We start from the raw sequence: 26167 nt of genomic DNA, 5'->3' as shown, positions 1-26167 counted from the left end.
TACAACACAATACAATACAATACAAAAATAGCAATATAAAATTAAAATTAATAATATAAAATAAATAAAAAATATAAACAATATAAAAGAAGTTATAAAAGAAAAGTTATAAAAGAAATGAAGTCGCCCTGGCTGATGAGTATGAGAAAGTCGGTGTGGGTTCCGAAGGAAGCCCTGTCATTCATTGGCTTCAAAAGCTGATGCTAGGGAGAATATGTTGAGAGTTAGGTACTCCGTGGTTTTTTGTGGAGGGGAGAATTGGAAATGAGGCTTCCCTAGGAAACCAAGCTTTGCAGCATCTGACTGTGGCATCCACCAGTAATCTCAGAGAGGGCTTTCTCTCTCAGCCCATTAATACTTTCAAGAACAGTACAATGTATCTTTGAATGTTACTGTGCCCTTGTAAGTTTCTTCTCTTTCCTTTTTCTATGGTGTTACTGTGGTTTTGCTTTTATTTTGTATTCTCAGCAGTGTTTAACTGATGTTTGGTTTTGTCAAAATTCTATAAACATCAAATAAAATTATAAATATAATTGTACTTCTCTAGTTCGTGCCAGCAAAGTGTGCGGCATTGAATATAATAAAGCTAGACACTGTATCCCAAAGAAATTAGGCAGTTTTATGGAGGATGTTCTGTCCCACAAATAATCAAATTGTTCAACCATAATGTAGCATAACCTTAAACTGCTTGTGCTATCTGGTATTTACATACTTGCCTCATCCATTTTTAAAAAATAATCTGTGTTAGATCTAATCCTTCTACATATCTCTGCCATTCAAGAAGCTTCAATCATTGTCTTCTGAGCCCCTTTCTCTGTCCTGTACTGTCAGACTTGTGTAATGGGGGTTCCCTAGAACTGATGGCTGGTGTAGTGCAGAAACCCTTAGTTAATTAGGTAGCATGGTGGGTGGCCTGAATTATTAGTATTATAACATTACATTTATACCCCAAGCGTGCATTTATACTTTAAGGAACTCATGGTAACTCACAAGGTTCTCCTCTTGTCCATTTTAGCTTCACAACAAGAACCCCATGAGGTAGGTGTGGCTGAGAGTCCATAACTGACCCAAAGAAATCCAATGAGCTTTGTGGCTGTCTGAGAACCAGAACCTGGATCTTTGGAGTCCCAGTCCAACTTTCTAACCACTATTCCACACTAGCAATCATTTGCCATCACAGTGGGAAACTAGAAATATTACTTCTACTACTACTACTACTACTACTACTACTACTATTATTATTATTATTATTATTATTAAGATTCTCAGTTTTAATTTCAGGTACCTACCTTAGCAAATGTAGTTTAAGGTTTAGACTGGTTACATTTTGCAATCTTCATGGTTGAGTCAAAGTTACAATTTAGAAAGTGTTATGTATTCATTAAATGACTACGCCACCCATTAGCAGGATGACTGTCTCGGGCTTACAGAATATAATGGGAACAACACACACAATAAAACATTAAATTACATTAGACATACATACCATAGGAATAAAAGAACAAGAAAACCTCACAACATCCACAGTGCAATTAAACCAAAGGCATAGTAGCTTTAAGATAGAACTAAATATCATATAAAATCTCTTTTAAATTACTTTATTATTAAAATATTAGGTAAATAAAAAGTTCTTTGCCTGGCACCAAAGGAGTAGAGAGAGGGCTCCAGGTGAACCTCTCTGTGGAGCTGGCTCCAGAGTCGGAGTGGCACCATCGAAAAGGCTCTTCTCCTCAGAGCCACTTGCTTTGTTTCTTTCAAGGGGGTTCTCTGAGAGGGACCTCAATTGGCAATCTTAGGGTTCAGGTAGGCACATATAAGAAGAGGTGTTCCTTTGAATAACCTGATCACAAGCTGTTCAAATCTTTAAATATTGATGTCAACACTTTGAATTGGGCCCGAATTGCAACTGGTAACCAATGCAGTTGATAGAGGACTGTTCGTACTGGCCAGTCCTCCTCAGCAGCCTCACTGAACCAATTGTAGTTTCCAGACCATCTTCAAAGGCCTTCAGGTTTGGAGATGTGCATCCACTGAAGACAGGGAACATGGAATTTATTTATTTATTTATTTATTTATTTATTTATTTATTTATTTATTTATACATTTATATGCCGCCCCATTCGCTGAAGCCTCGGGGCGGCTCACAACATGAAGAAAAATACAATAGTAACAATATAAAAATAACAATATAAAAGAAATAACAATATAAAAGAAGTTGCCCTGGCCAGATAAAATAAGCAAATACTGTTAACAATTAAAATGATGCTTAAATAAAAAGGTCTTCACCTGGCACCAAAAAACAAATAACGACGGCGCCAGGCGGACCTCTCTGGGGAGCGCATTCCATAGATTGGGCGCCACCGCAGAGAAAGCCCTCCTCCGAGTACCTACCCTCCTAAATTCTTTCACGGAGCGTTCCCGGAGAAGGGCCTCTCCCTCAGATCTCAAGGGGCAGGCGGGCATATATGGATGTAAGCTCTCCTTCAATTGTGCCCTTAGTGGTGGTAGGACTGAATTGTATTTCTATGTATGTTGCACAAAATGCACTGTTCCAAAGCTCACTTCTGGCACAAACTAGTGCGGAAGAAAAAGTATTCCAAACTTGCTGCATTCATAGCCAGACAGCACAAACAGTTTAAAGTGCAGCTGAACAATTTCAAAGATTTCTGGGACTGATCATCAGCCATTTAATTCCATCATTTCTGTGGATACAGCTTCTACCTTTACAATATTTTGCGCTGCAACACTTTGCTGCTATGAGCAGGAGAAGTACTGTTTTAAAACTGAGAGACAAAGCAAGCTGATAGACTGAATACCAGCAAAATGTGTTAGTTAATAAATCTTATAGAACTAATGGACTTGAGTCATACTCAACGCCCTAGTCCATTTCTGTTAGTGTGGCTTAATCATTGTTAATTTTTGGTAGGATATTCTACCCATGAGGGAAAAAAATATTTTTCTTTCAACAAACAAGATCAGATAACCTTAAAGTAATTAAATAATACTGATTGTAGTTCTACTATGGTCATAGGACACATTTTCAGAGAAATGCAGGTAGTAGCTCATCGCAAAATTGACAAAGGTAGTGCCGTTCCCATGAGACTAGAGTGGAAACTCTGTAATTAACGCAGACAAAAATTAATGAAGGGTTGAATATTTAGGTTTTGTATCCACCTGTTTCTGTTCAGCGGTAATATATGAACACTCTTAAGAAAATCCAAACTGAAGTACTACCAGTTTTATAGATCGTATTGTTTCCATCTGTATTAGTTTTTATAAGTAGTGAATCTGAGCCAAATGCCCGATCTTCAGTCCAAAGTCATGAGTTAGGCAAGTTTCTGTAACTTTCGGATCTCTCATTTGCATTTCTGTAGCTTAGATGAGAGTTACTGTGTCATTTGGACAGTGCAGAAGAAAGTCTTTTTTCATAGGTATCCTTCCTTTACACCTGCATTCACCCACAGCTGCTATACTGTGCACTCTTACCTAAGAGTAAACCCCACTGAACTCAGTGTGAGTTATTTTTGAGCAGACATACATAGGATTACATTGTATGAGAATGATTTTCAGTGTGTTGCAAGTAAGTAGCAGTAACTTTCTTATAGCAATGTATGGATTTCCTTGTACGGACCTCTTCCAGCCCAATGTTGCTGAGGTAGCATTGCTATAACCATTGATATAGGATGCCTGGGAAGGTGATTGGTACTGAAAGATAAATAAAACAGCTCAACTTTTTAAAGAAGCCATTTCCCTCTTCTTATGGACAGTTACAGAAGCACTACCTAAAGAGTGCTAGTAGGTCATGCAAAGAGATCTGTTTGCCATTAATAGCTAGGAGGTCCCGAAAGCCTCTGTTCTCCAGTGAAGTCCCAGGATTGCACCCCTAACTAACACTAACTTCAGGGTGATCTAGCTATTTGTATCAGGAAAGAGTGAAATGTCTGAGAACTGTCAGGAATAAAACAGGTCCTGCCTGCTTGTGTTCCTGCTGAGCACACAGTGCTGTGGCAACTTTCTGACAGATCGCAACAGGCCAGGTTTGGATTGCTCTGTACTACATTGTCTTGCTTCTTTTCCTTATGCAGGACAGTACTGAGTGTCACCAAGCTAATTTATCTGACACATTGGTACCATGGATAAGTGCAAATTGCAGATGTGGAAATAATGACAGCTAAAATATAGTCATATGCTGGGAAAGCTACTATTTCTCTTGTGTCTTGGAATTTGCAGCCATGTATGTCCCCAAAGGTCTGTAGGATACTGCAAAAGAGCCAATGTGGAATATTCCACATGTTAATGTATGGAAGCTGATGTTTAAGCAGTGGCAAAATATAAAGCAATGAATATAGTGCTGGAATCAAGTTTGGGATTAGTGCCATTAGTGCCATGGGCTTTCAGTACACCCCTACATGTAACTGAGCCTTTAGTTATATAATTGGTGGTGGTTTGAGTTTATTTGCTTTTTACAGTTTTGTTAAAGAAGTAGCTGTGAAATTGAAGTGTGACTTAGTTAGGCCTAGTCAGGGTGCTTGAATCAACATGTAGAGAAGATTGCACACACAGGCATGCGTGCATGTGCACATGCACAGGCTAGCAGCTGGTTAGGTAGTGCTGGCTGCACCCATTATTCACTTCCCAGAAATAGCATCCAAGGAGCTTTTCCCATGGCCACACAAACCGTAGTGCTGATCACCAATCCGTGGCATGGCAATGTCAGGCATCCCTGTGCTTCCCTGCAGATTATCTGCCTACGTAGGTCTGCTTTAACGATATGAGAAACGCAACCCCAGATTCCATAATGGACTATGGCTGAGATTCCCCAAAACCTGTTTTTATGTGCCAAAGGTTTGGGCATTCTCAACAAAATGGTTTAGCTTCTAAGTTTGCATGGCAAATCCCCATACCTAAAATTTGTTTTTGAAATTCCCCTCAGTTTTGAAAGAACTGTGCCACATGCAAAGGAGGACCAGCTGTGCAGGAAACACAAGCCCAAAGCACCCTTGAGTATGGGGAACTAGAGCTGTGGTTGTCTGGATCCAGGCTGAGCTGGTGTGTTTATCTGATTGAGTGCCTTTCCCAGCATCCACCTACCCATATATTGGCCATTCAGCTGATTTCCCGTTGCCCATTCCCCCCACCACCAGTGCAAGTCAGTGAAGCTCATCACGGATGCGAATGAGAAGGGTAGAATCATCTGAGTAGCCACACTGGGTAGGGGAGCAAGAAAGAAGTGTGTGCGTGTGCAAGAGAGAGAGACCTCCCCTTTGTTGCTGCCTCTTGCAAGAAAGACGCTTGGGTGGATACCAGGTTGGCGGTGCCGCTCTGGAAAGCAGCAGCAAGAAAGGAGGGCATGTGCTGCCGCTCGCCCTATTGCTGCTAACTGCATGAAGAGTGCTCAGGTGAGCACAGCGGTGGGCTCAGGTATGTGCCTCTTTGGCGAGCAGGGGTGGGAATGAGGGAGGGGCAGCAGGGAAATCAGCTGGGTGGTATAAGCCAGCAGACACCGACACCCAGAGATTTTCACCCTGCCCATTATGCACATGACAGGATTCACTCGGGCACATGGGGAGGAGTGGGGGGGGGGGATTGGGCAAGCAGTAGCGCTGCTCTGCTGATTGCCTGCTCCAAAGATCTTTGGGGCAGGAGGAAGGCAGAGCAGGGACACCTCTGACAGCCATGCAAAACATCCGCCATCAGCTGGGCTCGCTGCATACCTGCTTGTCAAGGACAGCAACAGGCAACTCTTGGCAAGCAGCTTTCTGGTTTTGGCCTTGGTACCACAATGAGTTGTGTCTTCTGGACTCTGGTGACACACCAAGTCATTGTGTGGGACCTGGTTACCTGAAGGAGCGCTTACATCCATATATGCCCGACCGCCCCTTGAAATCTGCGGGAGAGGCCCTTCTCCGGGAACCCTCCGTGAAAGAAATTAGGAGGGTAGGTACTCGGAGGAGGGCTTTCTCTGCAGTGGCGCCCAATCTATGGAATGTGCTCCCCAGAGAGGTCCGCCTGGCGCCGTCGTTATTTGTTTTTCGGCGCCAGGTGAAGACCTTTTTATTTAAACGTCATTTTAATTGTTAACAATATTTACTTATTTATCTGGCCAGGGTGACTTCTTTTCTTTTCTTTTATAACTTTTATAACTTCTTTTATATCGTTTATATTTTTTATTTATTTTATATTATTAATTTTAATTTTATATTGTTATTTTTGTATTGTATTGTATTTTATTGTGTTGTAAGCCATCCCGAGGCTTCGGCAAGGGGCGGCATAGAAATGTTATAATAATAATAATAATAATAATAATAATAATAATAATAGTAATAATAATAATAAAAATAATTGTGGTACCAAAAAAGCATAGAACAGGCTGGTGTTTCTCTTTGTGCTTTCTGGAGATCAACCATATCACACTGAAATAGCACAACGGGGTGTAGATGACACAGCGGTGGTAAAAAATAAAAATAAAAAATGTTATGGCATGTTGTGTCATGTGAACCTGCCCACTGCATTTGTTTGTTCCACTAGGTACCACGTCCAAAAGAGAGGGGCTTCTCTGTGGCAGCCCCCCAGTTAAGGAACTGTACAGTGAGACCTACCTGATGCCAGCATTGTTACATTGTTGGAACCAGGTCCTTCCATTTCCATGCATTTGGCAACTATATGATAGGTTTTTTAATAGTTATATGATATTGTTAGGATAACGGGGTGTGCATGTGTGTGTTTGCTCTGTTTTTATATTATGCAAAATGCTGTCTTTTAAAGGTTTTTAATCACTGTTTACCATCCAGAAAGCTTCGACTATTGGTCTGTATAGAAATGTAATAAATGAAATGAATGAAATTTTCTTTCCAGTTTCATTTGTCCTCTATTTTACTTCATTTTCCCTACCCAGATTTCATATTGCTAAATAGCCTTAATCTTTCCATCACAAAATACTACATAGATTTCTCATGCAACATTCCCCAACTTTGTCTCCTTAATAAATGGAACAGTAATGTCTAATCCTATTAACAAAGCATGATTCACACTGAGTTTGTCCATGCTGACTGATATGAATGTAAAGTCATGTTACCAGGTTGGTGAAATTCTTACATTTGAGAAAGCTACTGCCAGTCAGTGTTTAGGTTTGTTCAAAATGTATGGCTTTTAAAAAGCAGTCTTCAGACATGACTAAGTTTCAATCCTCTGTCTTCCAAGTTTTCCTATTTTGTGTGTTAACACTTGATTTCCTTTGTGTCTGCTATACTGTAGGATGCATAGATAGCTTTTCTGATAGAGACCTGCCTTTCACTATCTATGTTTTTAAAGGAACAAGTATTCTTGAGCCAGGTGCTGGCATGCTTAACCACAGAATAGCACACACATTTCTGGGAGTTTCCAGAGCCACAAAAAGGGAAGGCTTTTGATGTATCAGGTCTGTCATAGGTAGCAAGCAGCATGTCCTTTTTAATGAACTCAGTGAACTACCATCTCCTAAACCCAAATGTGAGAAGAGGATCTGCCTGCTTCTGTATCACTCCTCTGATTTGTGGAACCTGTTATTGGACAAATTGTTGAGGAAGGAGGCTTTTAGTGGCTACTAGCCTTGCTGGCTATGGGCTACCTCCTTTACCAGAGGTGGCATGTCTGCATATACCAGTTGCTGAGGCGCTTAGGTAGGAGGAGGTCATGCACCCAGCCTGCTTGAGTGATTCTATAGGCAGCTGGTTTGCCACCATGTGTGGATGGTTGCATCTTTTCTTACTCCTATGCTCTTATCCTTGCCCTTCCTTCACAGTCAAGTAGAATAAAATTGAAATGCAGTTCTGCATTCCTTTATCACGAGGTCATTGTCTACAGATGCTACACATGTTGTAACCTTCTAGGAGACCCCTGCTTTGTGGGCCAAATGTTAGCAGTTAGAGTTTGCAACTCATGCAAAGTACAGTGGAAAAGAACTGCAGTAATTGCCTCACTCAGGAAGAAGGCTCTAGTATGTAATTTGCTGGATTTTTTGCTTCTTGTACGTAGGTTTCAGTCAACAGCCATCTTTAGCTGGACATTTTGAAAGGGAATAAGAACAGACACGAAAAATCAGAAATATACCAGTAATACAAGGACCAAGGAGGAATGGTATCTTAGGATGCCACATAGTTTAGTCAGAATGAAGACATTTTTATTAATGTTAGAAAAAATGCAAGTCTTACATATGTCTTTCATCAGGCTGAAAAGCAGAGGAAGCAAAAACAGGGCTGTTCCATTCTCCATGCAAAGAGGCATGCTGCTTGTAGCCTTCCTCAGTCATCATCACCAGGCAGTGGCACATAACCTGTTTAGATCCCAAATGGTCATTATAAGAACATGAAGAAACTGATGTCTGATTTTTCTGTCGTCTTCTCTTCCTCTTTCATTTCACTTGTGTATCATAATTTTTTCACTGTGAGCCAGTGTGGTGTAGTGGCTAAGAACACAGCACTGGGACTCGGGCAATCTGGGTTCTAGTTCCTTCTTAGCCATGGAGTCAACTGGGTGACTTTGTGTTAGTCACAGATGCTCATCCCAACCTACCTCATGGGCTTGTTTTTGTAGGAATAAGATTGAGAGGAGGAGGATGATATAAGCCACTCTGAGTTCTTTCAAAGAAAAAAGGCAGGATATAAATCTAATAAACTAAATACAGGGACTGTCTTACCTTTGATACTATTAAGCATAATGCTGAACTGAATATTTTTAGCAAAAGAGTGGAGTAAAAGAGATCATTATAATTAACATTCTATAGAAGGTGCCATTCTGTTGTTTGACCTAAGAGAGCTGTACTTCACATGTCAATAGTCCTGTGCTTTCTGCCTACTTTTTTAGCATTCTGTCCCCTTCATACTGACTGAAGGTTACTTTAGTTAAAGTAGGCAAGCTGTCAATGTCCACTAGCCACAGGAGGAAACAAAAAGGTAGGCTAGATGCTTTCAGTTAGAGATGTAGATGCTCTTAATGCTGAAGAGCTGAACATTTGTGGCTTCCTGTGTAAGATTAAATTTTTTTAATAGGGTGGTCTGACAACACTGCAGTCTACAAAAACCTAGCTCAGAAGGGGTGGGTAGGTGAAAAATAGAACAGCTGAAGAACACTTTGGGGCCAGACGCATAACTTGCTTTTAATTCAGCTGCATCTAAAAGGTTGAGAAGGCAGTTGAATCGGTGGTGGCAAACCTCGCACCCAAATGCCATCTATGTTTGTGCCATCAGCAAGAGTCTAGACAGACTCCTGGGTTTCTTTCACACCTGAGTAAATTTACAGTGAAATGGCTAAAATCTGAGCCACAAATCTTGATTCAAATCTTCTCAGCTATGAAATGGCTGGGTAACTTAGGAAAGCTGGTATCTCGGATTCAGCCACACATCTGCAATATAGGGAGATAATGTAACATTTATTTTGTATTATACTATTGATACAATTTGACGCACATTGTGACACACGCATCTGCCTAACTTACACATTACTTCCACCCATATTGAAATGGAATAAGAATAAAGCTGTTTGATCTGAAATACATTTCTGCTTTCAGGTCTAACTCATGTCTTTCACACCATCGGGGCAGGAATGGGAAACGTGTGACTATCTAGATGTTATTGAAGTACAGTTCCCAACATCCCTCTTTGAGGGCTACTCAAGCTAGGTCAGATGCCAGTTGCACCCTACTGGTATCCAGTGGAACACATACTTCACACCCTGATCAAAAGCAAGGGTGTAGAGGAAAGGGCCCTCCACAGATCAGAGCATCCCCATTTATTTTGGAGGAGGCCCTCTGGCGGCAGGTAAATGGATCCCTGAAGTCAGGGTCACCATCTCTCCGCCACTGTCTCTCAAGAGACTTAGTTCTGCTGGTTCATGGCTGGCAGCTCCCGTTGTGTCAAAGTCCTGAATTTAACAGGTTAAGATCAGTGGTCTTCCTTGCCCACTTCCCAACAGCTCCTGGGAACTCCCTCTCTGGAGAGGCCAGGTATGCACATGAATTCTCTGACACTTTCCTTTATGGGCAGCCTCTGCTCCTCAGCAACATGTGGACTGCTTGCCTTAGCAGCTCCAAAGCTACCTCCCATTCCCCCTGCATTCACACCACACATTTAGAACACTTTTACTGTACTTTAAACACTCATTATTTTTCCAACGATTCTTGGGGACCATAGTTTCTCCAGGGTCACCCATTGCTCACACAGAGAGGCACAATTCCTAGAGTCCTTGGGAAAGAGGGATTGACTGATGACCCATTCCTGGAATTATAGCTCTGTGAAGCCAATAGGCTTTTTCTAGCAACTCTTAGCCCCATAATTATTTAGGAGAAACAATGCCTAAGTTGAATAAGAGTATCATAACTGAAGCATATTTTTATAATAAGTTTTATTCAAAATAACCTGAAAACAAAGAAAAACTAAAAACAACATCAATCATCAGAAACATCAGACCTGCTGGGTCAGCCCCCACATTTTTTTCTATTTATGATAACTTAGGAACATAGTTAAATCTATACGAAGTCCCATTTCTCTGTCCAATAATAAAAAGAGTCCCAACTTTGATAGAAATCAGTATCTTCTTTCTCCTTCAATGACAAAGTCAATCTATCAATTTCTGCACAGTCCAAGATCTTTTTTAGGATCAGGTCGTTGGTGGGTGGTTCTTCACTTTTCCAGTGTTGAGCAAATGCAATCCTCGCCACAGTAATAACATGTAAAATCAAGTACATTTCTTGTTTACTAATAGCAACAGGTATAATGCCTAATAAGAAAACTTCAGGTTTAAAAGCTAAGGATTTTTGTAACATTTCCTCAAGCCATTTATGTATTTTAATCCAATACTTTTTCTCATTATCGCAAGTCCACCACATATGATAGAAAGTACCCAATTTATGTTTACATTTCCAACATCCATTTGACATATTTGGAAACATCTTAGCTAATCTATTTGGTGACAGATACCATCTATAAAACATTTTATACAGGTTTTCTTTATACGAAGTTGCTAATGTTACCTTAATATTTCTCTCCCACAGCTTTTGCCATTTTTCTAATTCAATATTATATCCAAAGTTTTGTGCCCACGTTATCATAGTTTCCTTAACCTGTTCATCTTCCATTCTCCTATCGAGTAAGAAATTATATAGTCTTTTAATCATTTTTCATCTGATTTAAGCATCACCTGATCAAATGCTGTTAAATCTTTATAAAAGCCCCACATTTTATAGTCTTTAGCATATCTCAATTGTATCTGCACCTTATGCCACCAAGAAATATTAGATCCTTGTTCTTGTGTTTCTTGATTCAATTTCAGTCCTCCATCATTATCCAAAATGTCATCATATCTTATGAGCCCTTCAAAGTTCAGTGCATTTGGATATACAAGAGCTTCCATAGGTGAAAGCCATCTTGGTAATTAATTATACAATTTTGTCTTTAACTTTTCCCACACCGACATTAATGATTTCCTAATATAGTGACTTTAAAAAGAGCCATGTAGCTTAGCCTTTTCATACCACATATAAGCATGCCAACCCATTTGCAAATCATGCCCTTCAAGATACAAGATTCTCTTATTTCTTAAAGTTATCCATTCTTTTAGCCACGTTAAAACAGAAGCTTGATAATACAGCATCCAATCAGGGAGACCAAAGCCCCCATTCTCTTTAGCCTCCTGAAGTATTTTTAGTTTAATCCTTGGTTTCTTCTTTCTCCATATAAATCTTGAGATTTGAAAAATTTAAATCATCAAAACATTTTCTATCAATTTTCATGGGAATCATTTGGAATAGAAACAAAAGCTTTGGTAATATAGTCATTTTAGCCAGTGCTATTCTTCCCAGCAAGGATAATTGCAAATTAGCCCATTTTTCCAATCACTCTTAATATTCTTAAATAGTTTATCATAATTGTCTTCTTTCAGAGTGGTGCACTTAGCTGTAAGATAAATTCCCAAATATTTAACCTTTTTAACAATCTGAAAGTCTTCTTGTTCCACCAGAGTTTTTCTCTGTTCCTGTGTGAGATATTTTACTAACAATTTCATCTTTTCTCTATTTATTTTCATCCCAGTAACCTTGCCATACTCTTCAATCCTTTGTAGGAGTTTAGGCATTGTTACTAAGGGTTCCTCCATTATGAAAACTAGATCATCTGCAAATGCTTGCAGTTTATAGCTTTCATCTCTGATTCTAGTACCTTTAATGTTCATATCGTCCCTGATATTTCTGTTTAACACTCAATCAATACAAAGATCAATACAAACAAAAATCAATACAAACAACAGAGGTGATAGCAGGTTCATAACTGAAGCATATTGACTGGAATCAATGGGCAAAGTTAGCCATGATTGCTTTAAACTGCTCTTCGGTTAATCTGTTTTATGCATGATTTAGTCTGGATCCCATGAGAGCACAATAAAAGATTATTGGATATTTTGAGAAACTGGAACCCTTAGATGGTAGACTCTGGACTCGTGGAGGATCTCCCACACTCATGCCCACACAAAGTCAGTGGTTGCAGAAGCCACAGAATAGTAAAAGAAACCAGATAGTGATTTTCATTCCAGAGTGCTGCTCTTGGGAGAATATAACTGCCTATGTTTTTGTAAGTGTGGGTGATTAGTGCCTGAGTTTCCTTTTCTCCATTCCCTCCCTGTCCCTTTTCTCCTTTATGACATATGTTTAGATAGTAGGCCTATGGGTAGGAACTACCTTATTCCACATAAGCCACTCCGGGCGCTTTTTGGCTAGAGACTGCGGCATGAATGTAATAAATAAACATTAATAATAAATAAAATGACTTCTAGACACTACCATTGTTTCACCTCAAAAAGAGATACCCTCATCTTGCATTTATTACTCAACAGAAATTCCAACAATGCAACAAAGCTTATTTTTATTGCATAATCATAGGTTGCATAATTTTAGAAATTATGTTCTAAGGTGTTCTAAGGCTTTGAGATATGGCTCTGTCATGAAGGGACCCACACACAGAGAGACTTCTAAATTTGCCACTATATCACTGATTAAGCCTTAGTTCGATAGCTTAATATCACTAATGTCCCTTTAGATCAAGATTGATTTTTTCCCAAGTTGTATTCCCTATTAAAAACAAAACCCTGGTTTGAGAACAAACCCATTTGCAAGAAAACAGTCAGAACTATGATCATCAAGGGTTGTGCTAGTCTTCAAACCACTGCTATTCTGTATCAGTATCACAACCATGGGTGATGTATGCTACTCTAAGTTGGAAGGCAGGGTTTCTCCTTCAAGCATTCAAAAGCTACAGTCTGTTTTCCTTGCAAAGCATTCTTTACTGACCAACAGGCACAAAACACCCAGAATGAATCTGTGAGCACACACGGAGTGGTTTGTTGAACCCAGTCTAGTATTCACTTCCAGGAACTCTCCTGATGTTGAGCGTGCGCATTCTGGCAAGATTCCCAGGAGATGACAAGAAGCTGACCATTCTGGGTTAGACTGACAGATCAGATTCTGAGAATGAGATGTATGAAGGGAAGTTGGCCTATCCCAGCAGGGATGACAGCTCAGGCTCTGATAACAAGATTTGGTGAAATGGAAGGCACCCTATGCCTGCTGGGGAAGAGAATAGCTCAAGGGCAGCTGAGGGGCCCAGTCAACCCACTCGTGGGAATGAGGAAGAGCAACAACATCCTAAGGCAGGATTTAGACAGGGGGAGTCAGTTGGATGGGGAACTCCAGCCTCTTGAAGAGGTGGACCCAAAAGTCCATTTGCACAGGCGGAGGGTGGCCCAGTTGGGATTCCAGAAGGAAGAGCGCAGGCATGCCCTATTCCACAATGCTCCTTCTCCCAGGGACAGGTGCTGAATGGTTCATAAGCAAAGCTTTGGATAAAAAGGGCCAGAGAGTGTTCAACATTTTGCTTTGTGTATGCTCAGAAACTTACAAGTAAAATAAAGGCATTTAGCAAGAAGCACTGGTGAGTCTGTTACTGCTGAGGGGGAGTTCTCAGCTCACAACATCTTTTAGAAACACAGAAACAGAGCGAGTCAGAAGGGGCCTCCCGGGCCATCTAGTTTGACTCCTGGCTCCAGCCGGCTCCACTCACGACATGCCCACCATGTGCATGTCCAGCCTATCTTTGCACATCTATCTTTTCAGCATGCCTGGGCCTCCTCCTTTTCAGAGGGGCCTTCTGAAAGCAAGCATACCTTCTCCCAGCACAGCAATCCTCTAACTGGGCTGCTCTGTTGGTGAGGCGTTGTGGGGGCAAGAGTCATGTCAACCTTCTCTGAGAAATTCTGTTTCGAGTCCCCTCCTGCCAGCTTGGTTATTCCCAGAGACTGCCTGTGTTACACCTGCCCACCTGGTGTAATTAAACTATTATTTAGTTTTATCCTCTGAGGTTGCTTTCCTTCAACTGTTTTGTTCTTTCTTTTTTTCCCCCTCCTTCCAGGTATAAAATAGCTACTACAAGATATTAAGAAGTGGAAGAAAAAATGGCAACTGCTGGTTCTGTTAACCACCTCCCTTATTTCTTTGGCAATATCACACGTGAGGAAGCTGAAGATCACCTGTTGCAAGGCGGGCTTAGCAATGGACTCTACTTACTGCGACAGAGCCGAAACTATCTAGGTGGCTTTGCCTTATCCCTGGTGCATGATAGTAAGGTTTATCATTACACCATTGAGAGGGAAATTAGTGGCACTTATGCTATTACAGGAGGAAAATCCCACAGGAGTCCTGTAGAACTCATTAACTATCACTCAGATGAAGTTGATGGGCTTGTTTGCCTACTCAGGAAACCGTATAATCGGCCACCAGGTGTGGAGCCAAAAACAAGTCAATTTGAGGACTTAAAGGAGAGTCTAATCAAGGAATATGTCAAAAAAACTTGGAATTTGCATGTAAGTTTATTTCTCCTTTTGAAATACTTTCCCTTGTTTTGCTTTTGTCATCAGATGACTGAAGAAAAGTGTGCATTTGGTATAACATTAAACATGCCAATCTGCCAAACCAATGTTTTGGATATGCCCCAAACATTCAACGCCTTGCTCAATCTTTTGTACTATTTATATGTAGACGCATGCACCCATCTTTGACCTTTCCATATTTTGTTATGCTATAATTGGGAATTAAAATGGCTTTAATTGGCATTGTTACTACTTGTAACAAGTACAAAAGATATGCAACACTGTGAATTGGCATAATATTTTATTGTGGCAGAAAAGTAAACAAAAACAAGTATGTATTGATTGCATAAGTTTTTGCTGCAATGTACTAAATAAGCTCTGGTACAACCTGTCCAGAACTCATTAGAGTGTTAATGGTTGAATGGAGCCCATTTGTGTATAATTCCAGTGCCACATGAACTCAGGTTTAATTTACCTGCTTCTAGAATACCCCAGAGTTTGTTGGAAACTTTCCATAAACTATCAAAAGAACTCCAAGAAAAAGTTGTGCAAAAGCACCGGTCAGGATTGAGTTTCAGGATTGAGATAGATGGATGGATAGATATAAAAAGAATCAAACCATGAACATCCCCCAGAGCACACTTAAATTCATAAGCACAATATGGAAAGAATATGCCTTAACAGTGATTCTGCCTAGAAATGGCCGTCCAGCAAAATTCAGTGACTGCATGAGGGCAGCATTACTCAAAGGATCGACCAAGAGGCCAGTGGTAACTCTGAAGGAATTGGAGAGATCCACAGTGGACAAACTATTCATGGGATGACTTATCTAGATGCTTGACAAGCTGGGCTCTGTGGAACAGTAGTGAGAAAAAAGCCATTGCTGAAACAAATGCATCTCAAAGCCCATTTAATGTTTGCAAAAAGGCATGTGAAAAACACAGAAAACTTTGGGGGAAAGGTTATCTGGTCTAATGAGACCAAAATTGAACTTTTCCACATTGTTGTAAAATGCTGCATGTGGCACAAAGCCACCGGTGCTCATTGCTCTAAGAACGCTATGGCCTTTGTAAAGTATGGTGCTAGCAGCATCATGTTGTGGTGATGCGCTTCCTTTTGTGAATTGGGAAAATGGTTAGGATTGAGTGCAATTCTAGAAGGAAACCTGCTTCAGCCTACAGGGGACCTGGGACTGGGATGGAAATTCACCTTCCAGAAGGACAGTTACTCTGAACACACAACCAAAGTAACACTGGAGCGGGTTAAGAACAAGAACCTGAGTGACCTAGTCAAAGCCAGAACTCAATCTCATTGAAAATCCATAGCAAGTTGCTGTTCTCCAGCTTTCCCCATCCATCCTGACAGAGCTGGGGCAGTCTTGCCAGAAAAACGTTGCAGGATTCAGATCTGCAAAGCTGATAGTGACATGCCAGTGAGAGCCAGTGTGGTGTAGTGGTTAAGAGCATGGGACTGGACTCAGACGATCTGGGTTCTAGTCCTTGCTCAGCCATGGAGCCAACTGGGTGACTTTGGGCCAGTCACAGACTCTCAGCCCAACCTACCTCGCAGGGTTGTTGTTGTGGGGACAAGATGGAGGAGGAGAATGATGTAAGCTACCTTGAGCCCTTGTAGGAAAAAGGCAGGATATAAATCGAAAAATAAATAAATAAATAAATAAATTAAATGCCCAAGAGGATTTGGAGCTGTAATTGCTGCCAAAGGTTTTTCTTACCATATATTGACTTGGAGAGTGGGGTGATCACTTAAGGAAGCAGCAAGTACCAGTTTGTTTTGGCTTACTTAACTTTTATGCCATAATAAAATAGTTTGCACCTTTACAGTATTGGGGATCTTACCTGTATCCAATTGTAACAATGCCAGTTACATTGATTCCAGTTGCAGGTTGTAACACAGCAAGATGCAGATAGTCAAAGGGGTGGAGACACTGTGTGTTCTGACTGCACATGCATTAATATTTCCCGTTTTGTTCACTGTGCAGGGGCATGCCCTTGAGCAAGCGATTATTAGTCAGAAACCACAGCTAGAGAAATTGATTGCAACAACAGCACATTTGAAGATGCCTTGGTTCCATGGAATGATATCTCGGGAGGAATCAGAGCATCGTGTCCTTCATGGAAGAAGGATCAATGGGAAATTTTTGTAAGTAAATCCTTCCCCTGTGATTTCCAGAAGCTAATGCTAACAACCTAAGGAGGAATAGGAATAGGAAAACGAAAGAGTACCATATGATGCATTTGTGCTTCTAACTATTCCAGAGTTTGACAAATACTTTCATCTTTAATCAAATATATATCTGTCTCATCCATTGAATATGTATGTGACTTGTTTGCAAAACAGTGCAAGTTCTATGTATAAAATAAATGGTGCAAGTTTGCCTTATGTGAGCAAGTAGTAAAAAAGCTGACTGTGTTTTGAAAACAGTGTTGGTAAGCTAATTGTAGATTATACATTAACGTTTATTAACTAACTTTATGACCAGTTTCCAGAAGAGGCAATGGTAATCTGTTCTTTGGTATGCTTAAAAGTATTAACAGTGTTTTGTTTCACTTCCTTAAGCCCCTTGATCCCGGTGGGAGTAACTGTACCTAATTTGTTGAAGATTTGAAGACTTCGATCTCTTAAACTTTAATAGCCCATTCCATGGTACACCAAAACAGTGTCATAAGGTTTAATGTCATCCAAACACACATGATCTTAGAGTTCAGGCTGGTACATATGGAAAGAGGAAATCCTTAGGTAACCTGGACTCAAGGCTTTCGGGTATAATATGCTCATGTTGATCAGCTTGCTGCTGAAGTTTCCAAGAATTTTTCAAAGGCAGCCTGGCATATAATTCATTGCAGTAATGTATTACCAGTTGCAAAGATTTATATATTATCTTATTTACTAAAAAGCTGTCAAGGCATGCATGCCAATTAAATAAAACCATACAGACAATAAAAACAAGACCATTAACAGCAGTTACCCAATTTAGAGATTACCAGCATATGAATAACTGTAGCCAGGCTATCTCTTCAGATAGCATCAGAGCTAGCATGTCCACCTAACAGATAAAGGTGCATTGCTACCAAGGCCACCTGTGCCTCCAGTGACAGTTCTGGCTCCAAGAGTAGCAGCCTGGTTATTTGGCATGGGGTGCAACTCACCCTCCAGAACAGGCTGAGTATCGCTGAACTGGACTGATGGACAATCAGTTAAGAGTACCACTTTAGCTGGCCATACTGGCCCTCATCTAGTCTATTACCATAGAAGAGCCCAATTCAGAACACACACTGCTTCAGCTGGATTTGACACAAAGGAGAGAAAGAACTGGGTGTTTTCTTCACATCCATACCTCTGGATAACTTCTCCCAGCAGCATCATTAACGTATTGAACAGCATGGGGAATAGAATAGAGCCCTATGGAACCCCATAATTGAACTGCTCAGGCGCTGAACAGTAATCCTCCAATACCGCTTCCTGGAATTAGCCTTCCAAACTGGGGGAACAGTGTTGCAGGGTTTCTTCTCCTAATATAAGACTGAGCTCTACTCCCACAGAATTTTTTTTCTATGCTTAGAATGGTTACTATATCATTGCTGTTGGCAGGTACTAAAACCATGGATTTCTTTGTCTAGAACATATTGATTGGACTTTGTTCCAGTTTTCACCTACATTCTACAATGGGGGGAGAATCCCTTTTATCTGTTATACCAAGTGATGACAACATTTGTAATGGACTTGTTCCCCTGCTTCTGTCAGCAGTCTCTACCCTATTGATAGATGGGCCAAGAAGCGCACAATGCACTCAGGAACTGGAAAATTCTCCTCATCCATGTAGCTCAGAAAGGACTTGACAATATCATACTAAGTAGATTTCTTTCCTTTTTTTTACCATGCATTTGTTCCTCATTTCAGTTACATTACCTTTTAAATGAGGATAATTATTTACCAAAAAGGGTCTTGAATTTAAGCACCTGATGCATTTTGTGTATAATAAAATGAAACCCTAGTTTAGGAAAACTTTCTATACCATGAAAGAAAGGAAGAATTTGCAAATGTTTGTATCTGTTCCAAGGAAAAAAATTCCAGTGATAAAAATTGTGAAGTTAGAATGATATTCTAAGAATAAATGTTACACACTCTGAAAAGGACTCTTTTCACTCCATCAAAAATGAAGAAGTAGGAATGAGCACATGGCACCTTATGGACATAGGCATCTGCAACAACCAGTTAAAAAGACTGGGTATTTTCCCTTAAATGATGCCCAGTCTGTGGAATTTCAATATAGAAAATAGCTGGAGACAGGACAGTGCACCAAAGTGATCTCCCTCAGCCATTGGAGAAGTTCTGGATAATGTTACTAATTCAGAAGAGTATTGAATGATGAGAATCGGAAACTTTTCATAGCTAACATAAAACTGGGGAAACAGTGGAGAAGCCCCAGATTTGGTTTTGTAAAAATGGCTCACACTGCATTTTGAAAATAGGCTTTCAACCTTCTTTTTCTTGATCTTTTAGAATCAGGGAAAGAGACAACAACGGATCCTATGCTCTTTGTTTGCTCAATGAAGGAAAGGTTGCACATTATCGCATTGACAGAGACAAGAAGGGAAAACTTTCAATCCCAGATGGAAAGAAGTTTGACACACTTTGCCAGGTTTGTCAAATGTCATTCATTTAAGTAATTGCATACTGAGAAAATAGGGAGTATGCGTTTTGCTGTGCTGCTGCAGTTTACAGTTTTTAACAAACGAAATACATTTTGCATAGTTACTTATCTCGCTATCATCGATTGTAGCAAAAAGTACTGCCTGTAGTGACTGACAGCCCCGCTCCAGGGTGATTTCAGTCCTTCCTGAGCATGTTGGGGATTGAACCTGGAATCTTCTGTATGCAAAGCACTGAGCTGTGGCCCTTCATTGAAGGTTGTTTGCCAAAGTTAATATGAATTGTTCAGATCTCTGTTTTGATAGACAGGTAAATTTGGATTTCTTTTGTGGATAAATGGACTGCAGCAATGCCGGACTAAAATACCATTTTCTCATGAGGATGGCAGATTGTTATAAAAGATTAAGTGCTTGGGTGTCCCCACTGAAGCACAATACACTGGGTTTATAAAAGAAATTTAAAGTTAGGATTCCATTCTGGAACCTCTGTTGTTGCTTTTAAATGCCTCTCTGTAAGCCAAAGCAGACATTAGTTTGTATCTGGCAGTTACATCTTTTTTCATTTCTATTGTAATGTAGGCACAATGAGTTTTTCCAGATTTTTTTTTTAAATATGCTCGCATTAGTTCAGTGCATAGAGAATCATCTTGAGTTTGAGAATGCATGTGTATCCATGGGAGGCCCTCAACATGATCAAACATGTCGACCTTCCAGGAATTTCTGCAGCTGAGAATCTTGACAGAAATGTGCAAGCACTGGGACAGCACCATAGCGGTCCCTAACCTCAGACATTTTTAATCTACAATGCTACAGAATACCTGAACAGCAAAGATATTTTCTTGAGTGAACTTTCCACATTTCAAAATAGACACAAAAGCAAATCCATGAGTGACTGTTTTTGTGATTTTGGTATGATTTTGGTGTTCTGTGATTTGTATGATGTAGAGAAGGAAGGAACTTGTGTCCTGCACCTCCCTCTTGGCAGTGAAATGCATAAACAGGGCTTTCTTATATTTCTGCAATGGAGGTTTGCAAGTTAAAATAGAAGGGGAGAAAAAGAATGTACAGCTTTGTTTTTCCTTTGCCATTTCTACTTTATTACTTCAAGAAACCAGTTATCGTAATTCCCCATTATTGTGGCAGTCTATTTCTAATATTTTATTTATTTATTTATTTATTTTATTAAAACATTTTTATGCCGCCCCATTCGCCGAAGCCTCGGGGCGGCTTACAACAATAAATTAAAACATCATAAATAACATTTTAAAATATATACATTAAAATAAGATACAAATATACAATATAAAATGAGCCACCCTGGCCCGATAAAATTCAATAATATTATCATTTAAAATGCCGCTTAAATAAAAAGGTCTTCGCCTGTGTTTAGAATATTGTGTTTAGAATAATATTGGCTTGACTCACCAGGTTACTATGAGGTCACCAGCAATAAAAATTATAAAGAACATTGCAGATCAAAAGGACTACACTGAGTGTTCACACTAGCATGTTAACTGTGTTGTAATTTTAATTGTATGATGTAAAGGGATGTGCAGAGCTGGCAATTCCCTTGCAGCAAGCAAGTACAGAGGAAAAAAGCTGGCGTTGTTGTGAGACCTCTGCATTTTGGTTTGTGTCATGGTTATAAAGTAACTAGATTCACAAATTTAGAAAAACAATTCTGTGTGGACAGCTGAATTAATAATCTACCATTTCCTTAGGAAGGCAGGCCCTTTTATAAATGTGTTTTGATTAAATGTTGCCACATCAGCTCTGTTGCCCAAAGTAGTGCTTAAAATGTGGTAAATTATTCAACCATTTTTCCATTTACTTTTCATTTTATGTCAAGATAGCAGCTATTGGTTCCTTTTTAAGCCCAAAAACAATAAGCAAGCTGCTTGTCAAAAGTGATAAAGTCCCCTTGCCACTCTTGACAAGCAGCTAGCTAGTGGGTACGGTTGATGGCTGCCCTCAAAGTGCCCAAGTGGCAGAGCGGACAGGGGAGACATTGCAGGCATCTGTCAAGGTCTCCTCTGGACTTGCCAGCAAGGAATGCGTCTCCATATAAACTGCAGGTGCTGCATTTCAAACTCTTCACAGTTGTTTGTTCAAACTCAGCCATTTGCATTGGACATGTGTACCTGTAACTGTCCCTAGGAATTGTAGGAATACATGTATGAAGGTTTTCCTGGTTTTCCTTTTTTAATGATGTATTTTTCTTCAAATAAAATATGTAAACTGATAAAAATAGAACCATAAGTCTAAGGAACATCAGACCATGTGGTTGATACAGTGTAAACCAAACTGAACATCATTATTTGTTTTTGTACTATTCTTGGTAAAGTTGCAGTCAAAATGCAATTAATAATAAAAACCCAATCTATACTGTGCTTGCGGCAGTGAAACCTTAGCATGAACAACACATCAGAAGTATGCACAGAAAACATATTGTGAACCATAGAGGGGGTCAAAATAGGGCAAGGAAACCCAACCCATAGTCATTACAGTGGGTCTCAAAACTCATTCCCCAGAAAGCAAGTTGGTGTGACTAAAAGAAAAGTAATTTGCCCAAGAACAAGACGGAGGTGGGGTCAGACTCCAAACCACTCTTTTCAACCCAAATAAAGATGGAGCTTCACTTTCCAATGTGGCAGTCTCTCAGTTAATAATAATAATAATCATAACATAATCCTAATACACAGAATCATCAGGAATTCCTTTATTTCAGTTTGTTTCAAGCCAGAACTGCTTCAACTTGGATCAAGGGAGACCCTTGCTTAAGATATCTTCCCCACTGTATAAGTTGACAGAGGCAATGTTGTTTCCATTAACTTACATGGTAGGAAATACATCATGTGGTATCATGGTTTGGTCAGCTGTCCAAACCGTGATACCACAACACTCTGCAACACTCATAAGGTTTGGAACTATCGCTTTATGCTTTGGATTATTTTGGAAAGGAAATTTTGGAAATTGAGAATCCTGCTGATCCTCAGATTTATTCCTCCTACATCCTAATCTAACCTTTCCTATTTTCCTTTTCTTTACAATAGCTAGTGGAACATTATTCCTACAAAGCTGATGGACTTCTAAGGATAATCACAGAACCGATTCCAAATCCAGATGCTCACTTGGCAAATGGTAAGCAACATGGAAGATGATTCCATACATCTTCCTTATTTCTCACAGACCTTTCTCTAGCAGAATTCCAAGCAAGATCCTAATAGCAAAAACCTAATAAAACCTCTTCATGATATTAAAGCTATCTCTGATGGGCCTATTCTTAAAATAAGCTGTTTGTAAAAGATAAATTCAACTATTTCATATAGCTTATCTCAAATTGGAGTAATGAGTTGATTATGTAACTTGATAACTTTTATTATGAAAAAGCTTTTCAAACTTTCTGATAAGACAAAGCACATCAAGCAATGTGGGTACCCCTTAAATAGAAGCCTTCCAAATTTTCAGTGTGATTAGATTTATTCCAAAATTAACTTGGAATTAGCTTATTAGTTTATTGAGCTCATATACCTGAAAATGGCTTAAAATGCCAAGGCAAATCCATTTCCCAAATTACCTAGGGAATAATTCAGCTACATTCACTTGGGTGTATAACCATGCCAGGCTGCAAAGATGGAAAAGAATGAGAAAAACATTCTGTTTGCACTTACAAGGTGGAAACAACAGAGAGTCTAGTTTATACTAAGTACAGAAGCTGAACAACCACCACCCAACTGGGAACAGCATTCATTCATGATTCCTGTTGCTTTGTCCCGGTTTTTCTGAGATGGTGACACTGTAAGCACTGCTAAATAAGGGAATGAGCTCATGATCAAATAAACCATGATGGACCTTAAACCATGGTGGGCTGCACACATGCTGGAGTGTGTGGGAGTGGCCATTTTCAATGTGACAAACCCTGGTTTGGTATTATCCAAACACAGACAGGTATGGATTCCGTGAGGGTTAAATAACTCTTAGATCACTCATGATCTCACAGAACTCCTGATGACATAACAAGTTGCGGCTTGAGTATTCAAAAACCACAGCTCGCCATGGTTTGAACAAGCCGCAGTGGGCTGCTATGAGCATGTGAGCCCAGTCAATACATCATTCTTTTCTACTTCTTTTCCTTTGTGCTGGCAACATTGCTTGTAGCATACTTGCTATGTGTGAGCTGCACTATTCACAATATCCTGCAGGTTTGCACATTTATAAACAAGGTTCTCCATAGTGAATTGAGGGATCTGGAAAAGGGGCTGTGAAAATGTATATAAAATTGGGCCAAGACCCTTCAGAGCTCTGTCCCCTCAGTTTGCCTCAGGCAGGAAGGGACAGACAATGTATAATTCAGAGCACTGATGCTGTCACAATGTTGTTGTTATTTACATTTATATACTACTTCATAGCCCACAGGGCTCTGTGGGTGACTTACAAATATCACAGTCCTAAAAAAAAGATCTTAAAATAGTTATAAAAACAATATAAACAGTATATACACCTAAAATTCATATAAAACAACAACATAACAGTCAACAAAGGACAAGCTACAGCAGCAATTTATAAATACAATTTATACAATATTTAACGTAGTTCAGGGATAAGACTCATGGGCTTAACTACTAACAAATTTAGAAAATAAAAAAGGTTTTCACCTGGTGGTGAAAAGATATCAGGGATGGTGCCAGGCTCTGGGGATGAGAGGCCCTTCTTCTGGTTGTCACCCCCTTACTTCTTTAGGGAGGATTCCTTGAGACGGACCTCAAGAGATTATCTTAAGGCTCAGGTACATATGGGCAAGCCGTTCCTTCAGGTAACCTGGCCCCAAGCCATTTAGGATTTTAAATGTTAGAACAAGCACTTTGTGATGTGATCTTGTAGGCCAGTCCCCATTAAAAGCTGTGCTGCCCTGTTCTTGAATAAGTTGGAGTTTCTGGACCATTTTCAAAGAGAGCTGTATGTACAGTGTGTTTCAGGAGGTTACCAGAGCATGGATAACTGTGGCTGTCCAGATAAGGGCATAGCTGGTAAATCAGTCTAAGCTGATAAAAAGTGCTCCTAGCCACTGAACTGCAACTCCAGCGACAGTTCTGGGTCTAGGAGCACCTCCAGACTGCAAACCTTGTCCTGTAGGAGGAGCATGACCCCATCCAAGACAGGTGGAAGGTCTCCCAACTGGACAGACTATCCACACACCAACAGCACCTCTGTCTTGAGTCTTTTACCAGCACCTCTATTCCTGAGCTCAGGTGCTCATTTAGAATGGTCACTGCCTCACCTGGGTTCAGAAAGAGAGGCAGAGCTGAGTATTATCTGCATATTGCTGACACCTCAGCCCAAGCCTCCAAATAACTGTTGGAAACCCAGTTTCCTGTAAGTGCAAAACTCATGTGAGATAAAAGAGAGCCCTGCAGTACCTCATGGCATAACTGCCATGACACAGAGCACCACCTTCTGGAATTGGTCAGGAATGGAACCACTGCAGACAGAATCTAAATGGACACCATAAATCTATAGATTGAATGGACATTTCAGACACTTTCCTAGAAATAACAATTGATATTTTTGTAGTAATTAACTCTCTATTTTAGGTAGATTTGATTTTGGCAATACCCCAGCACTTCCTAAACCTCGTGGCAGTAAGGTAAGAAAATATACTGACCCAAACCAGTAATTGTTTGTTTCTAATAACATACAAGTCTCAGGATGTTTAATTAATATTATTCTTTGCTTAATAAAGACATACTTGTTTGATAGTAAATTGCTATAATTTTCCAAAAAAAGGGTATACTGAAAATTAGAGGGGTTGAGTATTTTCATACAATAGCATTATGCATTATATCGATTTTTTGTTCCGTCTTAAGTTTTTGTAAGAGCTAATTTGTAGGAAAATATTTACAGTGATAGTGTGTGCAGAACTGGATACTTACTTGATCTGCTCTATGCAGAGTAGAATATGTTAGCTGCCATAGCTCAGAATAACTAATTAAAACAAGGTTTGCCTGTGTTTAATTGCTCTGCAATCACTGTCCTGCTTACAAATTATTGACACAGACTCAAATGAGAGAGGGTACAGTAGAGAACAGCATGAAAGAAAATCATGGGAGTGTACTTAACAATTTATGAACCAGAATGTTATGGAATCATAAATCCCACTTAGAGCAGAGGAAAGAGGCACAGCAGCCATTCACGTGGTTGAATGGTTCTTACAATGAGCACTCTTAAGAAAAGCTCTTCTCTTTTTTGTAAGCTAGTCCAGCTTTCCTAACCTGGAGGCACCCTCCAGACATGTTTGCATTACAAACATATTTGCACTACAGTTATAATAATTCCTGGCATAACTCCCATGTTAGCTGGAAGTTGCTGTCTAACACATCTGAAGGCTGGTATCATGTTCGGAAGGCTAGACTAGTCTTTTATTCTTGACATTTACATTTGCACTGTAACTACACACGGTAGTGACTTAAAATTGAATAGCAATGGTTTTCTAAGGATGTACATGTATTCGGATAGCCATAATTCCTGTTCTTTAAGCCCAATTCAACCATACAAATAACTGTTCAGGTGGAAATTAGACATACAGCTTTGAAGCAGTTTCCCAGTGGTTCTAG

At 39.9% G+C, this 26167-nt stretch overlaps 1 protein-coding gene across 1 annotated transcript in view; it reads left to right on the top strand.

Moving 5' to 3' along the window:
• SYK (spleen associated tyrosine kinase) overlaps positions 1-26167 on the top strand; it is a 49757-nt gene that overhangs the window by 2792 nt on the left and 20798 nt on the right. The window contains exons 2-6 of the mRNA XM_044446631.1: positions 14430-14880; positions 16886-17046; positions 19408-19546; positions 22610-22697; positions 25148-25200. Of these exons, the coding sequence (XP_044302566.1) occupies positions 14473-14880; positions 16886-17046; positions 19408-19546; positions 22610-22697; positions 25148-25200 (849 nt within the window). The 5' untranslated portion in view covers positions 14430-14472. The remainder of the gene's footprint in view (positions 1-14429; positions 14881-16885; positions 17047-19407; positions 19547-22609; positions 22698-25147; positions 25201-26167) is intronic.

Source organism: Varanus komodoensis, unplaced genomic scaffold (genome assembly GCF_004798865.1).
Source record: "Varanus komodoensis strain SLA01 unplaced genomic scaffold, ASM479886v1 scaffold5, whole genome shotgun sequence".
NCBI lineage: Eukaryota > Metazoa > Chordata > Lepidosauria > Squamata > Varanidae > Varanus > Varanus komodoensis.
Note: the sequence above shows the minus strand (reverse complement) of the source record. Positions and strands in the feature narration are given on the sequence as shown.